The sequence below is a fragment of the Anoplophora glabripennis genome, unplaced genomic scaffold (genome assembly GCF_000390285.2).
Source record: "Anoplophora glabripennis isolate ALB-LARVAE unplaced genomic scaffold, Agla_2.0 scaffold556, whole genome shotgun sequence".
Lineage (NCBI taxonomy): Eukaryota > Metazoa > Arthropoda > Insecta > Coleoptera > Cerambycidae > Anoplophora > Anoplophora glabripennis.
The window spans coordinates 169,292-189,948 of record NW_019416718.1 but is presented as its reverse complement, the minus strand read 5'-3'; the positions used below and the strand labels follow the sequence as shown (position 1 = coordinate 189,948).

General features: G+C 32.8%; 1 protein-coding gene across 1 annotated transcript in view; it reads left to right on the top strand.

Annotated features, from left to right (window-relative positions):
• LOC108911012 (diacylglycerol kinase eta) overlaps positions 1-20,657 on the top strand; it is a 120,588-nt gene that overhangs the window by 35,090 nt on the left and 64,841 nt on the right. The window contains exons 3-4 of the mRNA XM_018715823.1: positions 1,245-1,441; positions 18,308-18,689. Of these exons, the coding sequence (XP_018571339.1) occupies positions 1,245-1,441; positions 18,308-18,689 (579 nt within the window). The remainder of the gene's footprint in view (positions 1-1,244; positions 1,442-18,307; positions 18,690-20,657) is intronic.

The following is a 20,657-nucleotide window of genomic DNA, read 5'->3' as shown; positions in this document are numbered from 1 at the left end:
AAAAAAAAATGAAAAGTCGATTATCTCGAAAACTGTCAATATTTTAATAGGGATCATAACACAAAGTCCCGTTAATTTTTCACGTAGAATTCGATAATGCCATAAGAAATATAGGTTTCCATTTAAAAAAATTAAGTTGGTATCTGCCCAGGAAAAACTGAACATTCTGTATAGGTATGCAAATATATTTTCATTTTGTGCAGCTCGGGAAAGTAGGCAAATCTGTAAAAAAAATTAAGTTATATCTTTTATTAACCTAGATATTGGATCTACGCGCACTAGGTGGACACGGTGTATAGTTGTTACGTATTAATTAAGAATGACCAAAAAAACATGAAAAACTATACATACTTATTTCACAAACATACAAAGTACTTACAAATATAAAATTAAGGAAAACTAATAAAGTAAGACCAAACCAATTATAAATAAAAACTTTTCTTTCCAACTGCTTCCCTAAATGAACTATTTATGTCTATATCTGCAATTATTTAATTGTTTCAATTTTGATGGCAAAATTACAATAAAAAATAACAGTTTTCAAAGTTTTTACATGTTCAGGGCAAATAAAGTGACTATCAATCTTTTTGAAGGCATATTGTGCATGAACTGTAAGTTAACAAATTCCATTTCGCATATTTTCAACATGTAACATAATTTTAAAAACGATTTTACTCCAAGGCTGCACCGTAGCCTACCGAAATGATACAAGAATACCTTTTCACAGTGAAACTATCCGAAATTTCTAATTTTTGAACACGAATAGTTGGAAGATTCTCTCTTTCGAAATGGTTGGAGCAATATTTATCTCTCGTCCAATCTAAAACTCCTCTGATTGAAATGAATAAACATATTGAGACACTAACGTATTTGCTACATAAAATTTATTTGTATCTTTAATCACAGCCCGACACAAATAAGTTTGCGTTTCTGACTCGGCCAGAGTTGCCCGAGGTTGAGAAAAAACGCATTCGACTGGAAGGAATAAAACATAGTCGCTGCGAATTAGAATGGGACGTTTCCTTTGCCGTGTCCAATGCGTATTTGCACGCGAAGCTCAGACGCAAACTTATTTGTGTATATCTGTACATATTCTTAATTCTGAAACTATTGATAATTATGTGAATTTCCCGAACTGTCTTTAATTAGTTAAAAATGTATGTACAGCTCATAATTATACATTTTTTTTATAACTACACTTATTCTATGTTTCTAATAATTAAAGTACACTTTTTCTGTTTCAGGTGATAACCAAGGCGTAAAGTTTTTAAGAAAATTTAAGCAACTCCTTAATCCTGCACAAGTTTTTGATCTCATTTCAACCGGCCCTCGTCTCGGCCTAAGACTGTTTAGACATTTTGATCCATTCCGAATATTAGTTTGTAGTGGAGACGGTTCGGTTGGCTGGGTCCTTTCCGAAATAGATAAGTTAGATATGCATGTAAGTCACTTGTATACCAAACCATTGTGTTTAGTGTAGCTTGATTAGTTATGTGTTTGGCGTAAACAAAACTCTGAACAGGGATATACACGTTAGTCCTCCTTATCTCTTTTAGTTTTGTACTCCGAAAAAAAATATGATCGCGATTTCAAGGCAACAGATAGAGAAATAACAACAAGTTGCATTTCAAAAATATAAACCAAACTTGTTTAAATACAACAACTTGCGTATTCACATATTATTAGCATGCTTTTTCAGAACTGCAGTACTACAGTAATAAAAAAATTGAGTGCCTACAAACAATAGTAAGATATAGCCAAAAACTCATCTGTTACTTCGTTGTCTCTAAAATGAAAAGCATGGGATATTCACTCATTTATTTCATTTTCTCCATAAAAAAAAAACAGTTAAGAGTGGCATTCAAAAAATATAAATACCGACCATATTTTTCTTATGTAACTCTCAATATACTTTTGCAAATTCTTAAAATGTTTTCTTGGAGTTACAGAGATAATTACTAAACAAATTATGGCATATTCTTTAAGGTCTAACTTCCTTAATATTAACGGCAGATCTGTCAATAAATTTTTATACCTTTTTAATCCTAAATCGTTCTAACAGAGTATACAGGGTGTCCTGGTACTTGATACAAAAAAGTCGGGTAATAATAGATGTGCTCAAAATAATATCAGTTCTTCATATTTTGCAACGATCGCAATCTGCCTGTATAAAAAAAAAAGTTCCCTGAAGAATTTGCCAACTATAATACCTTCTTGGTTCAAGTCGGTAAAATTAATAGTTTAAAAAATATTTGTGATTTTGTCACAGTGCACATTGACCGGCGCCTCCACCATTTATTGCATTTAATTTTTAATTGTACATAATTATTTATTAGAACCGTACATATTTTTAAAATAAGAACATAGAAAATCTTACTATCTTCTAATATAATTTTCACTAACAAAATTTGACAAATACACTTTACTCATAACACGAAATAGAAAAACAAAATAAGAATTAATTAAAATAAGTCAAAAAATAATTTAAAAGAAAGAAAACTATCAAAATAAATTTTCAATATGGGCACCACCTACACACACTTCCTAAGTCTACGAATGTTATTTGTTTGTACACGAAAAAGCATTTCTGGGGTATGTCTAATATTATCACAATGGAAGTTAATTCTTTGTAGCAATTCATCCCTTGTCTCTACTGAGATTTCGTACACTAAACTTTTCAGGTATCCCCACAGGAAGAAGTCCACCGGGTTAAAGTCTGGAGAACGTGGTGGCCATGAAATTGTGCCTCCTCTCCCGATCAATTTATTATTAAACACAATGGATAAATAATTTCGTACATCAATATTAAAATGGGAAGGTGCATCGTGCATAAACCAAACGTTTCTTCAAGTGTCTAATGGAATATCGTCTAATAGTTGCTGTAAATTATTTTACAAAAACTCCAAATATCGATGTCCATTCAGACGTTTCTCAAAATTGTATGGACCTATTAAATTATTACCCCAGAAATGCTTTTTCGTGTACAAACAAATAACATTCGTAGACTTAGGAAGTGTGTTTGGTTTTCTATTTTGTGTTAGTAGTAATTATGTCCAATTAAAAATTAAAACAAAAAATGGTGGAGGCGCCACTCTATGTGCACTGTGACATAGAATGACAAATATTTTCTAAATCGTTAATTTTACTGACTTGAACCAATAGGGTATTATCGTTGGCAAATTCTTCAGGGAACTTATTTTTGATCGTCTTCTATGCAAAAATTCTGGGTTGTTAACCATTGGGCATAGTCCGTCCCTGGCGTTCTGGGCATAATGAAGTTTCAGTTAGAAAATAAATAAATAAAAATAACTTTTTAATTTTCACCTTTGAGGGCCCGTAACTTTTTAACGAAGGCCCGTATGAAAAAAATTTATATTAATTAATATTATTTTGACCTCATCTATTTGTACTCGACTTTTTTGTATCAAGTACCGGGACACCCTGTATAGAAAAGTAGAAGATGTCCCTTAAGGGATTACCTGAGTTTCGAAGGTTAAAAAATGCATATTTTCTCTATTTTTTTTTTTAAATATAATAAATTATTTTATTTAAACTTTTAAGCATAAAAAAGACCAACATTTAAACAATATTTTATAAAAAAAATTTATCTGAAATCAAAAAACCAAATATTTTCTGTTAGTAGATGAATATAGCTCGTGATTAAGGTAAGAATAAAAAAATTAAATTTGAAAAAATACAATTATGGGTAAAATTTACCCACGTATGTATAGTAACAACAACATACATGTAAGATTAATTTAAGGTCATAACTTTATGTAATATACAGGGTATTGACAATAAATTCAGAAGTTGGTAGAACATTCACAGACAAAAATAGACTAATTATTTTCTATGGACCAAGGAATGCATTTTTTATATAAATTAAAATTTACAAAGTAATAAGCAATGCAGAAAACAATAACACTTTTGTTCATTTTTCTGAACATTCATATAAGATTAATTTAAAGTCATCGCTCTGTGTAATATCAGGGTATTGACAATAAATTCAGGAGGTGGTAGGAGAAAAATATTTTGTATACCTATACCACTGTGCAATGTCTTTTGTTTCTGATACAGTCCCTTTGTAGATCCAATAATTACTAGCGCTTTTCTCGAATTCAGTGCATTTTCAGCAATTTCACCAAAAATGCGTTTTTTATATAAATTAAATTTTAGACATAAGCAATGCAGAAAACCCCATCAGAAAAAAAATATTCTGGCGAAGGTTATACATGACCTACTAACGTAGTTGAAACCCAGTAGCAGTAAATGAATTTAGCATCCTCAAAAACGTGTGTGTATTGAATTTCAATGCAATAGATTGATTATTGAAAAAAGATATATCCAAAACTAAATTTAAACCACAATATACATGGGTCAAAGGAAAAATCATCATATTCTGATTCTGATTTTATGCAACCTATTTTTTCAAGTTTGAAGGGATAAATGTAGAAGTTCTAACTAAAATATCATCAAAGGAGTTACAAGTAAATATAAAATTTGTAATTACATACCAATTTAGCCTGTATCAGGCGATGTTTTTGTTAAATCACATTATTGAATTACAAGGTAAAATAAATAAAGAATAGGGTTCAGGGACTACTAATCCAAAGATCCCATGAGGTGTATTATTATCAAGCTTAAACCCGTATACCCAATTAACAGTGCGTTATATTCACGCTTAGTTGATTTCTGATGATCTCGTTGGCAAATCCTGTCTGGTGAAATTAATAGAATGTAACAACAGTGACTATAGTTTATCTACAACAATTAACCTATATAAATACTGTACTTCGAGATTTTGGTAATAATTTAATCTTGTTTTAGACTATTATCGCATCCACTTTAAAATTCTATTAATACTATTTTAGAGATAATTTATTTGTAGATTAGAAAATTTGGATAACTTTAATTTTTAATATTTAAAATTGACGTAAAAATTAATTTCAAACCAAGTAAGACTAAACCTTTGAAGATGATAATTACAACCAAGTTTACAACTTAAATTATTTTTTTGTATTTTATACAAGATTGTATAATATGTCGAATAGTAAAAAATTATTGAATTATGAAAATATTATATACTTGCAGGGACACACCATTTTCTACATCGTTGAAAACTAAAAAGGGTCAAATAGTTTTAGAGTCTGGTAGGAAATTAAAAAGAATTAATATAACAAAAATCACCTCATTGAAAAGATATCACAACAAAGAAACATACTTTTTTTAGAATTTAATTTCATAAAGAACGAATTTTGTAGATTGCAACACCAAAAATAACACAGGCTGACAAAAACACATTTTTGTTTTAGATCCGCAAATGTTAAAAAAAAATTCTGACTTGTGGATTACCCCCCACACACCCTCAATTGTCCCCCAAAATTAAAAAATCTAGACCAGCCATCCAACCCACCTATTTAAAATAAAATTTTTCACCGAATCCGAAAATGATAAAAAAAAACATTTATGATGTAAGTATTCCTCGCCCATTTTACTATCGCCCTGTATGTCTCTAACGCTGTTGATTTTTTAAAATATTATTAGTGCCTCTCAAGGTGTTTCAAATTCCACTGACGCATTTCATGAATTTTCCACTGTTTGTTTATAAAGAGAAATGTGGCTTTTAGAAATTCAGAGAAAGTCAAATATGTGCCCTCAAAGGGCATACCTTTTCTTTGCACAAGGGGATAGATGAGTAACGTGACGCAGATGCCATTCATTTCTTGTTAGGAATGCTTACGTCCGCGATTATAGGACCCGCTATCCCTTTTTACTGCCTTTCGGATAATTACAGTTGTTTGCGTGGGTCCTAGACCCTCTTCAAATGATTTAGTCTAGTCACAGAGGATGTATTCTGCAAAAGAGCTTTCAGTTTGCTATCTGTAATTAACGTTATGTCCAATGGTGATTCCTTACAACGAAAAAAGAAGTGCTTACGAGTTTTGTAACTTTATTATTTGTCATTATAATAAGAGATTGTAATGGTTAAAGTTGGAAACACAAAATAAGATATGTGGAAATATAAAATCGTTCGTTATACAAAATTGTTTCGTTTATACTTAGTTAAGAAATTAACAGAACTCTTTGAACGCACTAATGGAGCTATTTAGTGATGTGCGGTTGGCAGCATTGCGTTGCACATAACCTCTTCTGTAACCACATGTTCTTGGGTTGTTGATATCTCATTTAGTTTTCGTGATATTTTTATTTGAGTGCAACGTATTAGTGACGATTTCTGAAATGTGGAATTTTCTGCAACGATCCAACATAAAATTTTGCGGAAAACTGCGGAAAACTTTCACGGAAACGTTTCAACTTTTGAAATAAGCTTACGGAGATGATGCTCTGACTTGTACGCAATATTTACGAATAGTTTTCACGATTTAAAAGAGATCGTTAGTCAATTGGAGATGTCATCGACCAGGAGGGCCTTGGAGTTCAACTGATGACTCCCACGTTCAGAAACTTAAAGATCTGGTATGTGCAAATCGCCGATTGACTGTCGGAGCAATCGCAGAAGAGGTTAGCATCTCAAATGGGTAATGCCATGAAATTTTTACTAAAAATTGAACATGCATCGAATTGCAGCAAAATTTGTTCCTCGTTTGATGACCAAACAGAAATAAAATCGTGTAGAAGATTATAGGCAACTCCTTGTGCAATCCAATGTCGATGAAACATTGATTCAAAGGATCATAACAGGAGACGAAAGTTGAGTTTACGGCTACGACATTGAGACAAAAATGCAATCATCACAATGGATCGGTAAAGAATCTTCACGCCCCAAGAAACGCGTCAATCTCGATTCAATGTCAAAGTGCTCACAATTTTTTTCGACATTAATGGAATTGTGCATTTTGGATTCTTGCCTTAAGGTGAATCGGTGAACCGTGTGGACTATCAAGGCGTTTTACAACGGTTACGTGAAAAGAGACCAGAGTTGTGACGAGGCAACTCATGGTTCTTGCATCATGACAATACGCCCGCACACTCATCTTTGTCATTTCGTCAGTTTTGCGTCAAAAATCAGATTAGTGTCCGAAATTAAGATCAGTGGTAAAAGGACGCCGCCGCCGTTTTGAGTGCAGATTCCTCACAGACTTAAAGGCCATTTCAAATGAAGTTATCCACGACTGCTTCAGGAAATAGAAATATTGGTGGGAAAAGTTTGTGAATATTAGAGAGGAGTACTTTGAAAGAGACAAGGACCAATAATATATAAAATTAATTAATAAAGTTTAAAATAATAACGTTCGATTATTTTCTGAACATACCTCGTATCTGTATTTATATAGATAGTGTGTTTCTCTATACTCAAGTGTTTTTGTTTCTGAAACTGTTCAATTGCTTTGGAGGAAAAGTCTTTTTAAAGTTTAAGAGTCACTATTCCCTAATTTTGAAGTAAGTGTATCGATTAAAAATATGTATAGAGTGAGACACTGTGTGGATTTTTTATGCCATGTTACCCACCTTATTGATATTACTAACTTCGTTCAAACTTTTCTCCTTTAGATCATATAAATTACTCGATCTTTCTTTGTTTACTTTATCTTTCAAAATCCATCAAAGAAAAAATTACATGGAGGTCAAATTAGGACTTCTTGCGAGTCATAAAATTGTCCCTTCAAAAGAAAAATTGATTTAAAAAAATGTTCTTAGCTTATAACAATTATAAAACTTTTTTATAGTATAGTGTTTCATTGTAACCAGAAAAAAAGAGGAGGATTTCAAAGAGCGACAAATATACAGGGCGTTCCATTTAAGAAGCAGAAGTATAGTTTGTACCTTCGAAATGCAAGAGTTAATTATTTTCTTAGAAATTTCTCTTAAATCGCAAGAAAATTTCCAAAAATTGTTGGTCTTTCTCATTTTTCCTAGATGGAAAGGTAAAAAATATAAAGGGGATAGAAGGAATATTATGAGAATGAGCTGGTACCTATTTTTAATATTTTGATAGAAAAAGTTATCCGTTGTTCCTATAGCCATCAGAAATATTATAATTTAAATATTTTCTTCTGGGTTTACTAGCTATATTCATTCACCGTCACACAAACCATAATAGAATTAACAACGGCAAATTATTATTTGTGGCTGTTTATGTAAAGGTAAATTACACAGGCCGATAAAACAGAATGTACTTTTCCGAAGGTGCGCTGAAGGTTTACATTTCTCAATTGGCTCTAGTTTTCGAGATATCCTAACCTAAAAGTGCCATAATCGCGATTTTTTGACATATTTGAGGTTATGTTATATGTACAGGTAATTTTTTTGCTAAAACCATTAATGGAGTCTTAAAGTACTATTATTACTGTTTAAAACGCACTTGGACTTATCCCGATATCATTTTTCGTCTTTGAGAAATCGCATGTTGAAATTTAGTAGTTTGACTTATTTCTCGATTTTTGAAGTAAGGATCTTACATGTTTTTGGGGTCGCTGATCATGAATCTGAACAAAATACTCTCATGTCAAATTTTGCAATAATGTCTAAAAATTCAATATATGGCTGATATTTAATGCAATACATCAATTTGGAAACACATTTACACGCAAAAGAAGCTAATACGCTCAATCTCGATCTCATAAACCCTAAGCCCAAAAACCCTAAGCCCATAAACCCATAAGCCCATAAACCCTTAACCCATAAACTACAAACCCATAAACTCTAAAAATCGAGAAATAAGTCAAAATACTAAATTTCAACATGGCGATTTCTCATAGACGAAAAATGATATCGAGAAAAATCCAAGTTGCGTTTTAAAAAGTAGGTATAGTACTTTAAGACCCCATTAATGGTTTCAGCAAAAATTACTTTTCCATGTAGCATAACCTCAAATAGGTATGTTAAAAAATTGCGATTTTGGCACTTTGGTTAGGATATCTCGAAAACCAGAGCCAATTGAGTCTGGACCTCGGATTCGAATTCAGCGCACCAAAATCTTTTGGGAAAGTATATTCGTGTTGTTGTACTAAGACTTTATACTAAGATAAAAGTCGATTTTCTGAACGACGTTAGGGTCCCCCATCCGCGGTTAAAAGGTTATCCATTATTTACCGACCACCCTGTATATGTATTTGTACATGTTAGAAGGTATTCTAGTATTACAGTGATATCTCCAATAATAAGACATATTTTTTTAATAGGTGCCTATTGTTCTTATTAACTTGAATATAAAATAAGATCAGTTTGTATAGATGCATTCTTCTTTTTATGTAAAAAATACAAGATACAACTGCTGAGTAACAACAACAATAATTCCTGAACAGGAAATGTTCTATCTCCATTGACTTTAAACCCGTTCAAACTATTCGAATTTCTTACAAGCACAAAGCAAGATCCGCCGATAAATTTCTGAATAATCCGTTTCACGTTCCTTTGTACCTAAAACCGAGTAACAAGATTACAACGTTATTTTAAACTCTGTGCCGAGTACTTTGAATTTCAGTCAACAGTTTAAATTCCTTTAAGAATTTGCGGCAAAAGGTTGCCCATCAAAGCTACAAAGTCACGTAATGTAGTAAGCAAACGCCTCAAGTCTACAATGTGCTTTATACTCCATAGGCGTCGTTAACACGAAATCCAAAGAGGGGTGAATTTAAAATATCAGAGTGCATACTTATTCTCCTTTTAGGACTAAGGTCCGTGAGTAAATCGCACATGTAGAAACCAGGGACCCATTCGGAATACCGAACCGCCAATACAAGTAAAAGCAAATAGCCTATATATTTTATTTATTAGCTATTTTGTAGTATACAAAATAATAGAGATAATGGACATACAGTATTGTTCATTTGTTATTCATAGAGTGAAAGAAAATTAACGAAAGTGCAGGAGTTGAATTAAATTACTTTTCAAAAAAAGAACACGATATACCTCAACAAACTAAAGGTACAAATATGGTGGAACACCACTTCGCGCACCACGGAACGCTCACCCCACCTAAACCAACTTATCGTATGAAGCGGGGCTTCAGCATATTTTTACCTTTAAACTGTGGAACGTACTGACCAATCTGCTCTGCTAAGGTTAAACGCATAGTTTTAAAATAATTGAGGTTTCGTATATTTCACATATTTTTCGGATTTGCCTTAATAATTTATTCAATTTATTGAATTGATTAATAGAAGGCGCCTATAATAAATTAAAATTACCTGTATCGCATCACACCAAATTCCGCATTGCTGCACTGTACTGCTAGGCAATTTGTCGACAACTGGAATTTATGGCCCAATCGCCCAGTACGGCTGTGTGTGTGCGCTGTTTGCCCGCGCCCGCATTCTTCAACGGGCGTATACATTTCTACCACCTCTACGTTTAGTTCGACCAAACCTGTATATGGCTAAATAAATATGGGAACAAGTTTAGTTTTTCAAATATTTCAATACCGAGTTGCTGCGTAGAATTTTAGGAACTCCAACCTATCAAAATGGTTTTGTTTCATAAACACAAATACTTTATTATTGTTCCATCACAGCGTAAATCAGAAAAACGTTCAATACCAATTTGATAAGCGTAATTCGAAGAAGTTATTTTTAAATTTTTTTTAAAAGCAAAGCTCCTGCCTAAAAGGTACTAAACAATACGAGATAGAGTACCTGATTCAACTAAAAAAATGAACGCTTCTTTTACGCAAACTAAATAAACCAATTCGCGAAATGTAAACTAGTTCTTACGAAACTAACGAACATGAGTAGTGAACGGCCAGCAGCAATTTCCTGTTCTCCTAACTATTGAACGACGACAAATGGTGTCGTGCACTGTGTACCTAGTTCGCATTTGCGTGGAAATTTGAAAATAAAAAAAACAATAGCTCAATAACCAACATATGATTATACCATTATTTAATATATAAAAATTTGCGGATTATATCTACATTTTAAAATTTATTTGAAATAGTTATATCTTAAAATTTGAAAATATAATGGTTTTATAGGAATGCGTTTTATATTATCTACCAGATAGGTTCTAGGATAAGTAGCTACTACAAATTAAATGTTATTTCGATCGCACCTAACTTATTGTGCTAAGCATAAAAATAAATCATAGCTCAAAATCTTTCTTTCTGGATTTGGCGTGACTATTAAATTACTGTCATTAATTAAATAAACCAATGAATCTAGGAGCAAAAGGCTTCACAAATTAAATTAGAACGTTAATATAGGTACATAAATTTCTAATCAGGGGAGTAGACCGAGAATAAATTGAGTTGCATTTTTAATGTAAGCAGGACCCGATAAGGGTAGATATAGTGTGTTTAATATGGTATCAAAAACCGTTTATTAGATCCGTTTAGTACTTTGTAGGTTATTAGATATACCTAAAGTAGCTGATTAATTTGTTGAAAAATTTTAGGCGAACAATATTTTTCCTACATTTAAACACAATTATTGTCAATTCGATTTATTGAAATTAAACGAGAGTACTTTTTTAATAATCTAGAGATCAATATATTTCAGTATCTGAATAATACTGAATAGATGAGTGTACAGGTGTCCCATGACTAAGTCTAAAATATGAGCAAGATCAAAATTTTTAAGATATCGCGTTTTGAGGATAAGTTGACATAAAAAGATATACTTTTTATGTACATTCTACGCGCTGAAAATATAGGTAGAAATTTGGTAACACCTTGCATTTAAGTTTTTTTTTCTAAATTCAGAAAAAACATATCTACGAAAAAAATAGTCTTTCAGGGTCCTTCAATCTACGAGGCATATCCACGAAGTAAGAGTACTAAGACTCTGATACTATGTGGTTTTTGTTTTAGACAAAATTGGTAACACTACTTTTAAGGCCAAGACGTTGGCAGTAGAAGGCACGTTTATTTGTCTCAGTTAATTGAGAACTGTTGTTGTAGTGCCGTGTTGAAATCAGTGCCGCTATTCCAAAACCCGCCAGCAGCGAGGTGAGGAGCGTTATCCGGTTTCTTCTTGCAAACGGAAAGGCACCGTTCCAGATGTGTAACGAAATCTAAACTGTTTATGGGAGGAAAAGACACTCAATGCAGTGGCGACATCCGTATCCTCCATCAGTGAACAAAAATTCAAAATCGTTGTTTCGGCCCGAAAAATCATGGTAACTGTGTTTTGGGACCGTAAAGGGATTCTCTTCACTAACATTTTCTCCCAGGGGGAAACAATTAATGCTGCGAGGTACAGTGACACTCTGAAAACACTACGGAGTACGATACAGAACTAAGAAGAGGGATGTTAACGACGCGGGTGTGCTTGTTGCATGACAATTTGACAATGTACGTCCCCACACAGCCAACTACACAAAACAACTCTTGGATTCATTCGGTTGGAACATCATCAACCACCCCGCTCGCAACTCTGACCTGGCACCTAATTTTCATATTTTTTCTTCTCTGAAGGTGTTTATGGATGGAAAAAGGTTTTCTATCCACGATGAGGTCCACAGTGCCGTGAAACAGTAGGCCCGAGAGACGGTGAGAGATTTTTTTTGACGAAGGTATCAGAAGGCTCATTACTCTGCTCCCAAAGTGTATTGAGGTTGAAAGCAACTACATGGGAAAATGGTGTTTGACGCACCTTTCTGTATATGTAAATTTTTCATATACTGCCATTATATGCTACTTTGTGGATATACCTCGTGATTGCGCTAGATTGAGAAAAGTACGAAATATTTTAAAAAGTTACAGTAAATTGACAATATTTCATGAAAAAGTACTTTTAGTAGTTATTTAAAACTCGGGAAAATATTTTGTTCGATAATGTTTTGCCAGTGTCCAATGTTCTCATCTGATGAAGGCACATACAGGGTGTCTCTGAAAAGGATGGACAACGTTTGACCACATGTTGCTTGGATGAAAACAAGACTATTTAGCCTAACTTACCTATATACAAAAGTGCACGCCTAATTGAGATATAGCCTTCTAAATATAGAACAGGTAACCTAGTTTTTTCAAATAATTTGAAAACTGTTTTTCTTAGAAACTTCAAATTTGATACACATATTTTTTTTATATAAGGGCAATGTAAATATAGAATTTGGTGAGAATACATATACAGGATGTTTTCTAGTGCCTGTGCGCCACTGGCTATCCCGTAACTTTTTTATATGTACGCCAATGACGACAGCATTTATATTTTAAAAAATAAGCACTATTTTTGAAGATTTTTTGCCTCTTACAAAATTTTGATATCGTTTATGGATTTCGAGTAAAATTATCATTTTTCACACATTAAATAATATAAAATCAGTTTAAGATAAATAGAACATTCTAGTACGAGGTGCCATATAACGGAGAAATAAATTCATAACAATAATTAAGAGGTTCTGTGTCAAGCTAGCTGTGATTTAATTTTAGCTTACTTTGTTTTTATTGCAATTTATACTTTTACTGAACAAACTGATATGTTAGTAGTTTTGGGTTATTGTGAAAGAAATTGTTGTGCTACCGTTCGAACATATGCTGAAAGATTTCCTAATCGAAGAACTCCAAATCACAAAAAATTTGCTAATGCGGAGAGACGCCTTCGGAAAACAGGACGTTTTTTACCTGTAACATTAAATCCTGGATAATGTACGGCCGGAATTATTCAGCTAGAGGAACAAATTCAGGAAAGGGTCGAAGAAATTCCTTAAGTAAATAAAAGGCGTTTAGCGGCAGAGGTTGGCTTTCAAAAAGTTCCTTTAATAGAGTATTNGTAAGAGTACTAAGACTCTGATACTATGTAGTTTTTGTTTTAGACAAAATTGGTAACACTACATTTAAGGCCAAGACGTTGGCAGTAGAAGGCACGTTTATTTGTCTCAGTTAATTGAGAACTGTTGTTGTAGTGCCGTGTTGAAATCAGTGCCGCTATTCGAAAACCCGCCAGCAGCGAGGTGAGGAGCGTTATCCGGTTTCTTCTTGCAATCGGAAAGGCACCGTTCCAGATGTGTAACGAAATCTAAACTGTTTATGGGAGGAAAAGACACTCAATGCAGTGGCGACATCCGTATCCTCCATCAGTGAACAAAAATTCAAAATCGTTGTTTCGGCCCGAAAAATCATGGTAACTGTGTTTTGGGACCGTAAAGGGATTCTCTTCACTAACATTTTCTCCCAGGGGGAAACAATTAATGCTGCGAGGTACAGTGACACTCTGAAAACACTACGGAGTACGATACAGAACTAAGAAGAGGGATGTTAACGACGCGGGTGTGCTTGTTGCATGACAATTTGACAATGTACGTCCCCACACAGCCAACTACACAAAACAACTCTTGGATTCATTCGGTTGGAACATCATCAACCACCCCGCTCGCAACTCTGACCTGGCACCTAATTTTCATATTTTTTCTTCTCTGAAGGTGTTTATGGATGGAAAAAGGTTTTCTATCCACGATGAGGTCCACAGTGCCGTGAAACAGTAGGCCCGAGAGACGGTGAGAGATTTTTTTTGACGAAGGTATCAGAAGGCTCATTACTCTGCTCCCAAAGTGTATTGAGGTTGAAAGCAACTACATGGGAAAATGGTGTTTGACGCACCTTTCTGTATATGTAAATTTTTCATATACTGCCATTATATGCTACTTTGTGGATATACCTCGTGATTGCGCTAGATTGAGAAAAGTACAAAATATTTAAAAAAGTTACAGTAAATTGACAATATTTCATGAAAAAGTACTTTTAGTAGTTGTTTAAAACTCGGGAAAATATTTTGTTCGATAATGTTTTGCCAGTGTCCAATGTTCTCATCTGATGAAGGCACATACAGGGTGTCCCTGAAAAGGATGGACAACGCTTGATGAAAACAAGACTATTTAGCCTAACTTACCTATATACAAAAGTGCACGCCTACTGAGATATAGCCTTCTAAATATAGAACAGATAACCTAGTTTTTTCAAATAATTTGAAAACTGTTTTTCTTAGAAACTTCAAATTTGGTACACTTATTTTTTTATATAAGGGCAAGGTAAATATAGAATTTGGAGAGAATACATATACAGGATGTTCTTTTTCTAGTGCCTGTGCGCCACTGGCTATCCCATAACTTTTTTATATCTACGCCAATGACGACAGCATTTATATTTTTAAAAATAAGCACTATTTTAGAAGATTTTTTGCCTCTTACAAAATTTTGATATCGTTTATGGATTTTGAGTAAAATTATCATTTTTCACACATTAAATAATATAAAATCAGTTTAAGATAAATAGAACATTCTAGTACGAGGTGTCATATAACAGAGAAATAAATTCATAACAATAATTAAAAGGTTCTGTGTCAAGTTAGCTGTAATTTAATTTTAGCTTACTTTGTTTTTTATTGCAATTTATACTTTTGCTGAACAAACTGATATGTTAGTAGTTTTGGGTTATTGTGAAGGAAATTGTTGTGCTACTGTTCGAACATATACTGAAAGATTTCCTAATCGAAGAACTCCAAATCACAAAAAAATTGCTAATGCGGAGAGACGCCTTCGGGAAACAGGACGTTTTTTACCTGTAACATTTAATCCTGGATAATGTACGGCCGGAATTATTCAGCTGGAGGAACAAATTTTGGAAAGGGTCGAAGAAATTCCTCAAGTAAATAAAAGGCGTTTAGCGGCAGAGGTTGGCTTTCAAAAAGTTCCTTTAATAGAGTACTAAAAGACCAGTTATTACAGGATACAGGTATTACAGAGTACAACTATTACAGGTTATTAAAGGTCTAACAGGTGGATAGGTAGAAGAAATAATGCCCCTTTAAAATGGCCACCTCGATCCCCGGACCTAAACCCATGTAATTATTTCATTTGGGGAGCGTTAAAGACCACAGTTTAAAATAACTATTCAGTAAATACAGGAAACGAATATGGGAAAGAATACAACATGAAATTAATGTTATGAGAGGTAATGCACAATTATTGGATAATTTCTAATTTTCGAAGAACTAATGTTTAAGAACAAGAAAGTAACTTTGAGCATTTACTGTAATATTACTTTAATGTGATTACAAATATCAGTTTATTTAAAATGTTAATGTTGACTTTATTACATTATTAGTTAATATTGTTTATTTAAAATATTAGTGTTAATTTTTATTTTATTGATTGATAATACTAATACCAAAAATGTGTAGTTATTTTTTTAATGTGACGTTTTTTCATTATTATTCCCTTCTTTGAGGCTGCAGGTATAACTTATTTTTTTATAAATTGGAATTTTTGCCTATACCTACATATTTAATGTATAAACAATGCGAATTTTACTCGAAATCCACAAACGATATCGAAATTTTGTAAGAGCAAAAAAAATCTTCTAAAATAGAGCTTATTTTTTAAAATATAAATTCTGTCGCCATTGGCATACACACAAAAAAGTTACGGGATAGTCAGTGGCGCACAGGCACTAGAAATAGAACATCCTGTATATGTATTCTCTCCAAATTCTATATTTACCTTGCCCTTATATAAAAAAATAAGTGTACCAAGTTTGAACATTCTAAGAAAAATAGTTTTCAAATTATTTGAAAAAATTAGGTTATCTATGCTATATTTAGAAGGCTATATCTCAGTAGGCGTGCACTTTTGTTTATAGGTAAGTTAGGCTAAATAGTCTTATTTTCATCCAAGGAACCTGTGGTCAAGCGTTGTGCATCCTTTTCAGGGACACCCTGTATGTTTCTAATCAAAACTATTAGATTTCTTTCTCTGAGAAGGATCCTTACCTGGGCGCAGATTTAACATTATTAGAAAAAAGATAAAGCAATAGATGTATTATAAACCTACTTTTGTAAGTACTAACAATACAGCAATACAGAACTGTTATAGAGTTAGAAAGTTTTCTATCTTTCTACTGCTGTACATCTTTTATCTATTTGGAGACCAATTGTATTGAAAAATGTACTTTTTGAAACAAGAAAAACAAAAACTGTTATAGAGGTAGAGAGCATTCTGTTTGTTTATGAAAACACGCCATCATGCTGCTCTATTTGAAGATTAAATGTATTGAGAAAAGTTATTGTGCAAATAAATTTTTTAAATTAAATTCCTATATTAGACGTTTCAAAATAAAATATTTTGATGGCATTTTTAAATATCCTTATACTTGCTAACTTACCCCTTTTGTTAGTTGTGGTTGTCTATACATCAGAGACTTTGCGATAAACTATAAAGACTGACTCTTCGTGTCAAAATAAATTTAAAAAATCTAGTCCTAACATTTTTATAACCGATTTTTCTACAATGCTTTTGGTGTGAAATACTGTTTTTGATGGATTGCCTAAGTACCATTAAAAATATAAATTTCAAAATTGGTATAATGCAGGTTTCTCATAGGAGTTGCTCCTACAGCTAAAATTTAAATAAAACGGCACTGCGAAAAGATTCAATCGTCACAAATAATCTATCAGATATTCTTTTTTTTATTTTTTTTAGCTATTTGGATAAAGTCTCATTTTTTTGGATATTTGGATAAACTATTTCTAATAAATGCTTTTGTTCTTCTTAAAATTTTTTCGATCAGTAGTATAAATGCAGAAAACGTGACTATGGAAATCCTCCATTTCAGTTATAATATAACAATAATTATTACTTATTTTTATCAAGAGATATATGCTTCATAATTAGCCTACCAAATTTTCTCATTAGATTAAAAAATAAGAAAAAAGTTTTAATAAACATAATCTCGAAGATGCTTCCTAAAAGAGCAACAGGCCCTTGACAGTGCACCTCTGAGGATTTGATTTGTAAATCGATACTGATGGAGTGGCGGTAAAAACTTCCGCAATTTTTTTAGGATAATTTTTAGACAAAGACGAAGCTCTTGCTTGATTGCGATAAAATGTACCGTTTTCAAATAAAATCGATCTTGAATGTTGTATTATCAGTAGATTCTACAGCTTAATATAAATGAAAAAGTTCTAATAAATACTTAAGTTCGAAAATGCTTTCTAAGAGAATTACAGTCCCCTTTTTAGGAGGTTTTATCGAACTTGTAATTTTTAAACCTTCTTTTTAGTTTTAATATTGATATTACTGGAAACAGTAACAAACTCAGAAAAAGCTCACCACAAAAGAGTTGTAATTTTTGTTTCTTCTTCACAACCTATCGAAATCGAATTTTAAAGAGACGATCGGTAAATCCCGTCGAGAATAAAATAGTAGAATTATAAAATTAAATTTATTTATTCCTACAAGTTCCAAAGATATTGAATAAACAGAGGCGCATCTTCATGGGAGGGCTGGTGACGCCTTTTCTGGTATTTTTTGCAAAGTAAAATCTAGATAGTGGGTTCTAATTAAAGAGCACGCTGTATATTTCTACATTTCATATTGCTTTGGCCCCAGCTTAATCGATAACTTGTTTCAGAAACAGTGCCAAGTAGCAGTATTACCATTAGGAACCGGAAATGATTTAGCCCGAGTCCTAGGTTGGGGTTCATCGTGCGACGACGACACACACCTACCCCAGTTGCTGGAAAAGTACGAAAAAGCAAGTACAAAAATGTTGGACCGGTGGAGCATCATGGCGTTCGAACGCACAATAGCCATGCCAAAGTTATCCCTTACCCCCGGCCTGCCAGAAGGTCAATTACACAGCCAGATCACCCAGTACGAGGACTCCTTGGTTTCCCATCTGCAGAATATTTTACAGTCGGACGAAACCTCAGTCATTTTAAACTCAGCGAAGCGGCTATGCGAGACGGTTAAGGATTTTGCTACACAGGTTGTAGAGAGTTCCTTGACGCAAGGTAATGGTAAGCTGTTTCTGGTTTAAGTTTGCTAGACGAAAAAGTACAAATAGTATTAGTGCCTACGCGTATGAACAAACATTAGGACGTAGGTACTGAGAAACTTCTTCACCATTTACAACATCCATTTTGTTTTTTAATGGGAATATCCTGCCTATTTTTTTTTTGATTCGATAGTAAGTGTTGGCAAACACAGACTGTTTCATTATAAAGGCTCCGAAGGTTACCCATTTTTGGAAACCCTGTAAAGTATATATTTGTATATATTTTTAAATGGGATATTATTTTCTTTATACTGAAGCACAATTTTCTTTTCGCCAGACTGTAGATGAGTGGTGACGTCATAGATATTTTTTTAAATGGAATTATATAAATATTTTTGCAGGCTTTTATTGATTTTTTATTTTCTTTCCAACCATATAAAATTTGTATGCCTTTACATAACGAATTTTTTGAGAAAAAATGAGAAAACTTTCAGCCTTTGACTTTAGTTTACGGTGCTCGCTTTCTAAATCATATTTAGGTGCTGTAAAAACAATTTTGCATAAAGCTCATATCGGTCACATATCGGTTTGTTTGTAATTGTTGTCACCTTTCAAGTTTAACTTATAACAAAATGAATCATTTTAATGAAGAAATTGATATGCTGCAGGTTTATTATGAATGTAGAAAAAACAGTGTTACAGCTTTACAATTATATCGACAACGTTATCCTAATAGAAGAAAGTTTAGTGAACTTGAAGCAAATCTAAGACAGTATGGAACGCTGAAGAAGAAAAGAGTTTCTTTAGAATATGCTTGCAATGAAAATCAAGAATTATAGTTCATATTAAGTGTGCAAGAAAGTCCGAATTCTTCCATATGGGAATTAGCCAGGAATCACAATTTAACTGAGTAGAGTACGTTGTGTATAAAATTTTACATATACATACACTGTTTCCTTGCAAGGTGAATTTGGTTCAACATCATGAAAATAAATTTAAACAAAGAATACAGTTTTGTCGCTGGTACTTAAATAATGCAAATAATAATCCCAACTTTCCAAAAATGATTTTATGAACAGATTAATGTAATTTTTCTGACAACAGCAGGTTTAACCCATTACTGGCCGAGACAAGAAAAAATACATTTTTAAATTATTATTTTTATTAAGGTATTCAAAACACATACATTAAGACTAATTTACTATTAAAAAAATCCTATATAGTATTTTGAAAAAAAAACACACATAGGTGCGTATACGCACCTTTGGCTGAAAACAGTTATTAAAATTAATAAAACTAAATGAGTTTTTTATGTGAAAATTTTCAAAGCAAGCTGGATGCAAATGCACTTTACACAAATAAATAGTATTATTTTTGCAAAATCGACACTTTTTCTTGCATGCCAGATCTTGTCAAATCTGACTTCACCTGGTAGAGGGAATTGAGATGGTCTTCCATGGGTTCAGTTGAATATTGCGGTATTTGAAGCAACATCGGTGTTTTCTGTATCTCCGTAATATTTCCTCAAAGAGAGTGCTAAATCCGGAAGAAATTTTAGCTGAAATTTCGCTCAGTGAAACGTCATCTTCCGAATCATCATCACAAACTTCTATAGGTACTTGATTGTATTTCATACGTTCCTGAAATATCCGTCTGCAATCCCTCTTGTTCAATAGTATTATCATATTTTCCTTATCTGTAATTTTATCTGTTTCTGGCGGCACATAAGCAACATCAGTCGAATCAGCATTTTCACAATCTGAATCCTCTTCTAACAGAGCAAGTAACTCTCTAGTGGCTAGTGCCCTTTTAATTTCCCATTTTGACAAATTACTGCAATAATACAGGGATGGCCAGAATTACGGAATAAAATTCATATCTTTTGAATGAGTTAATTTTTTTTAAAACGCCGAAACACGTTAACTGATTTTGATTTTTTCCCATCTTTCGGTTATATAATAATTAATTTTTCTTCAACCCCCTA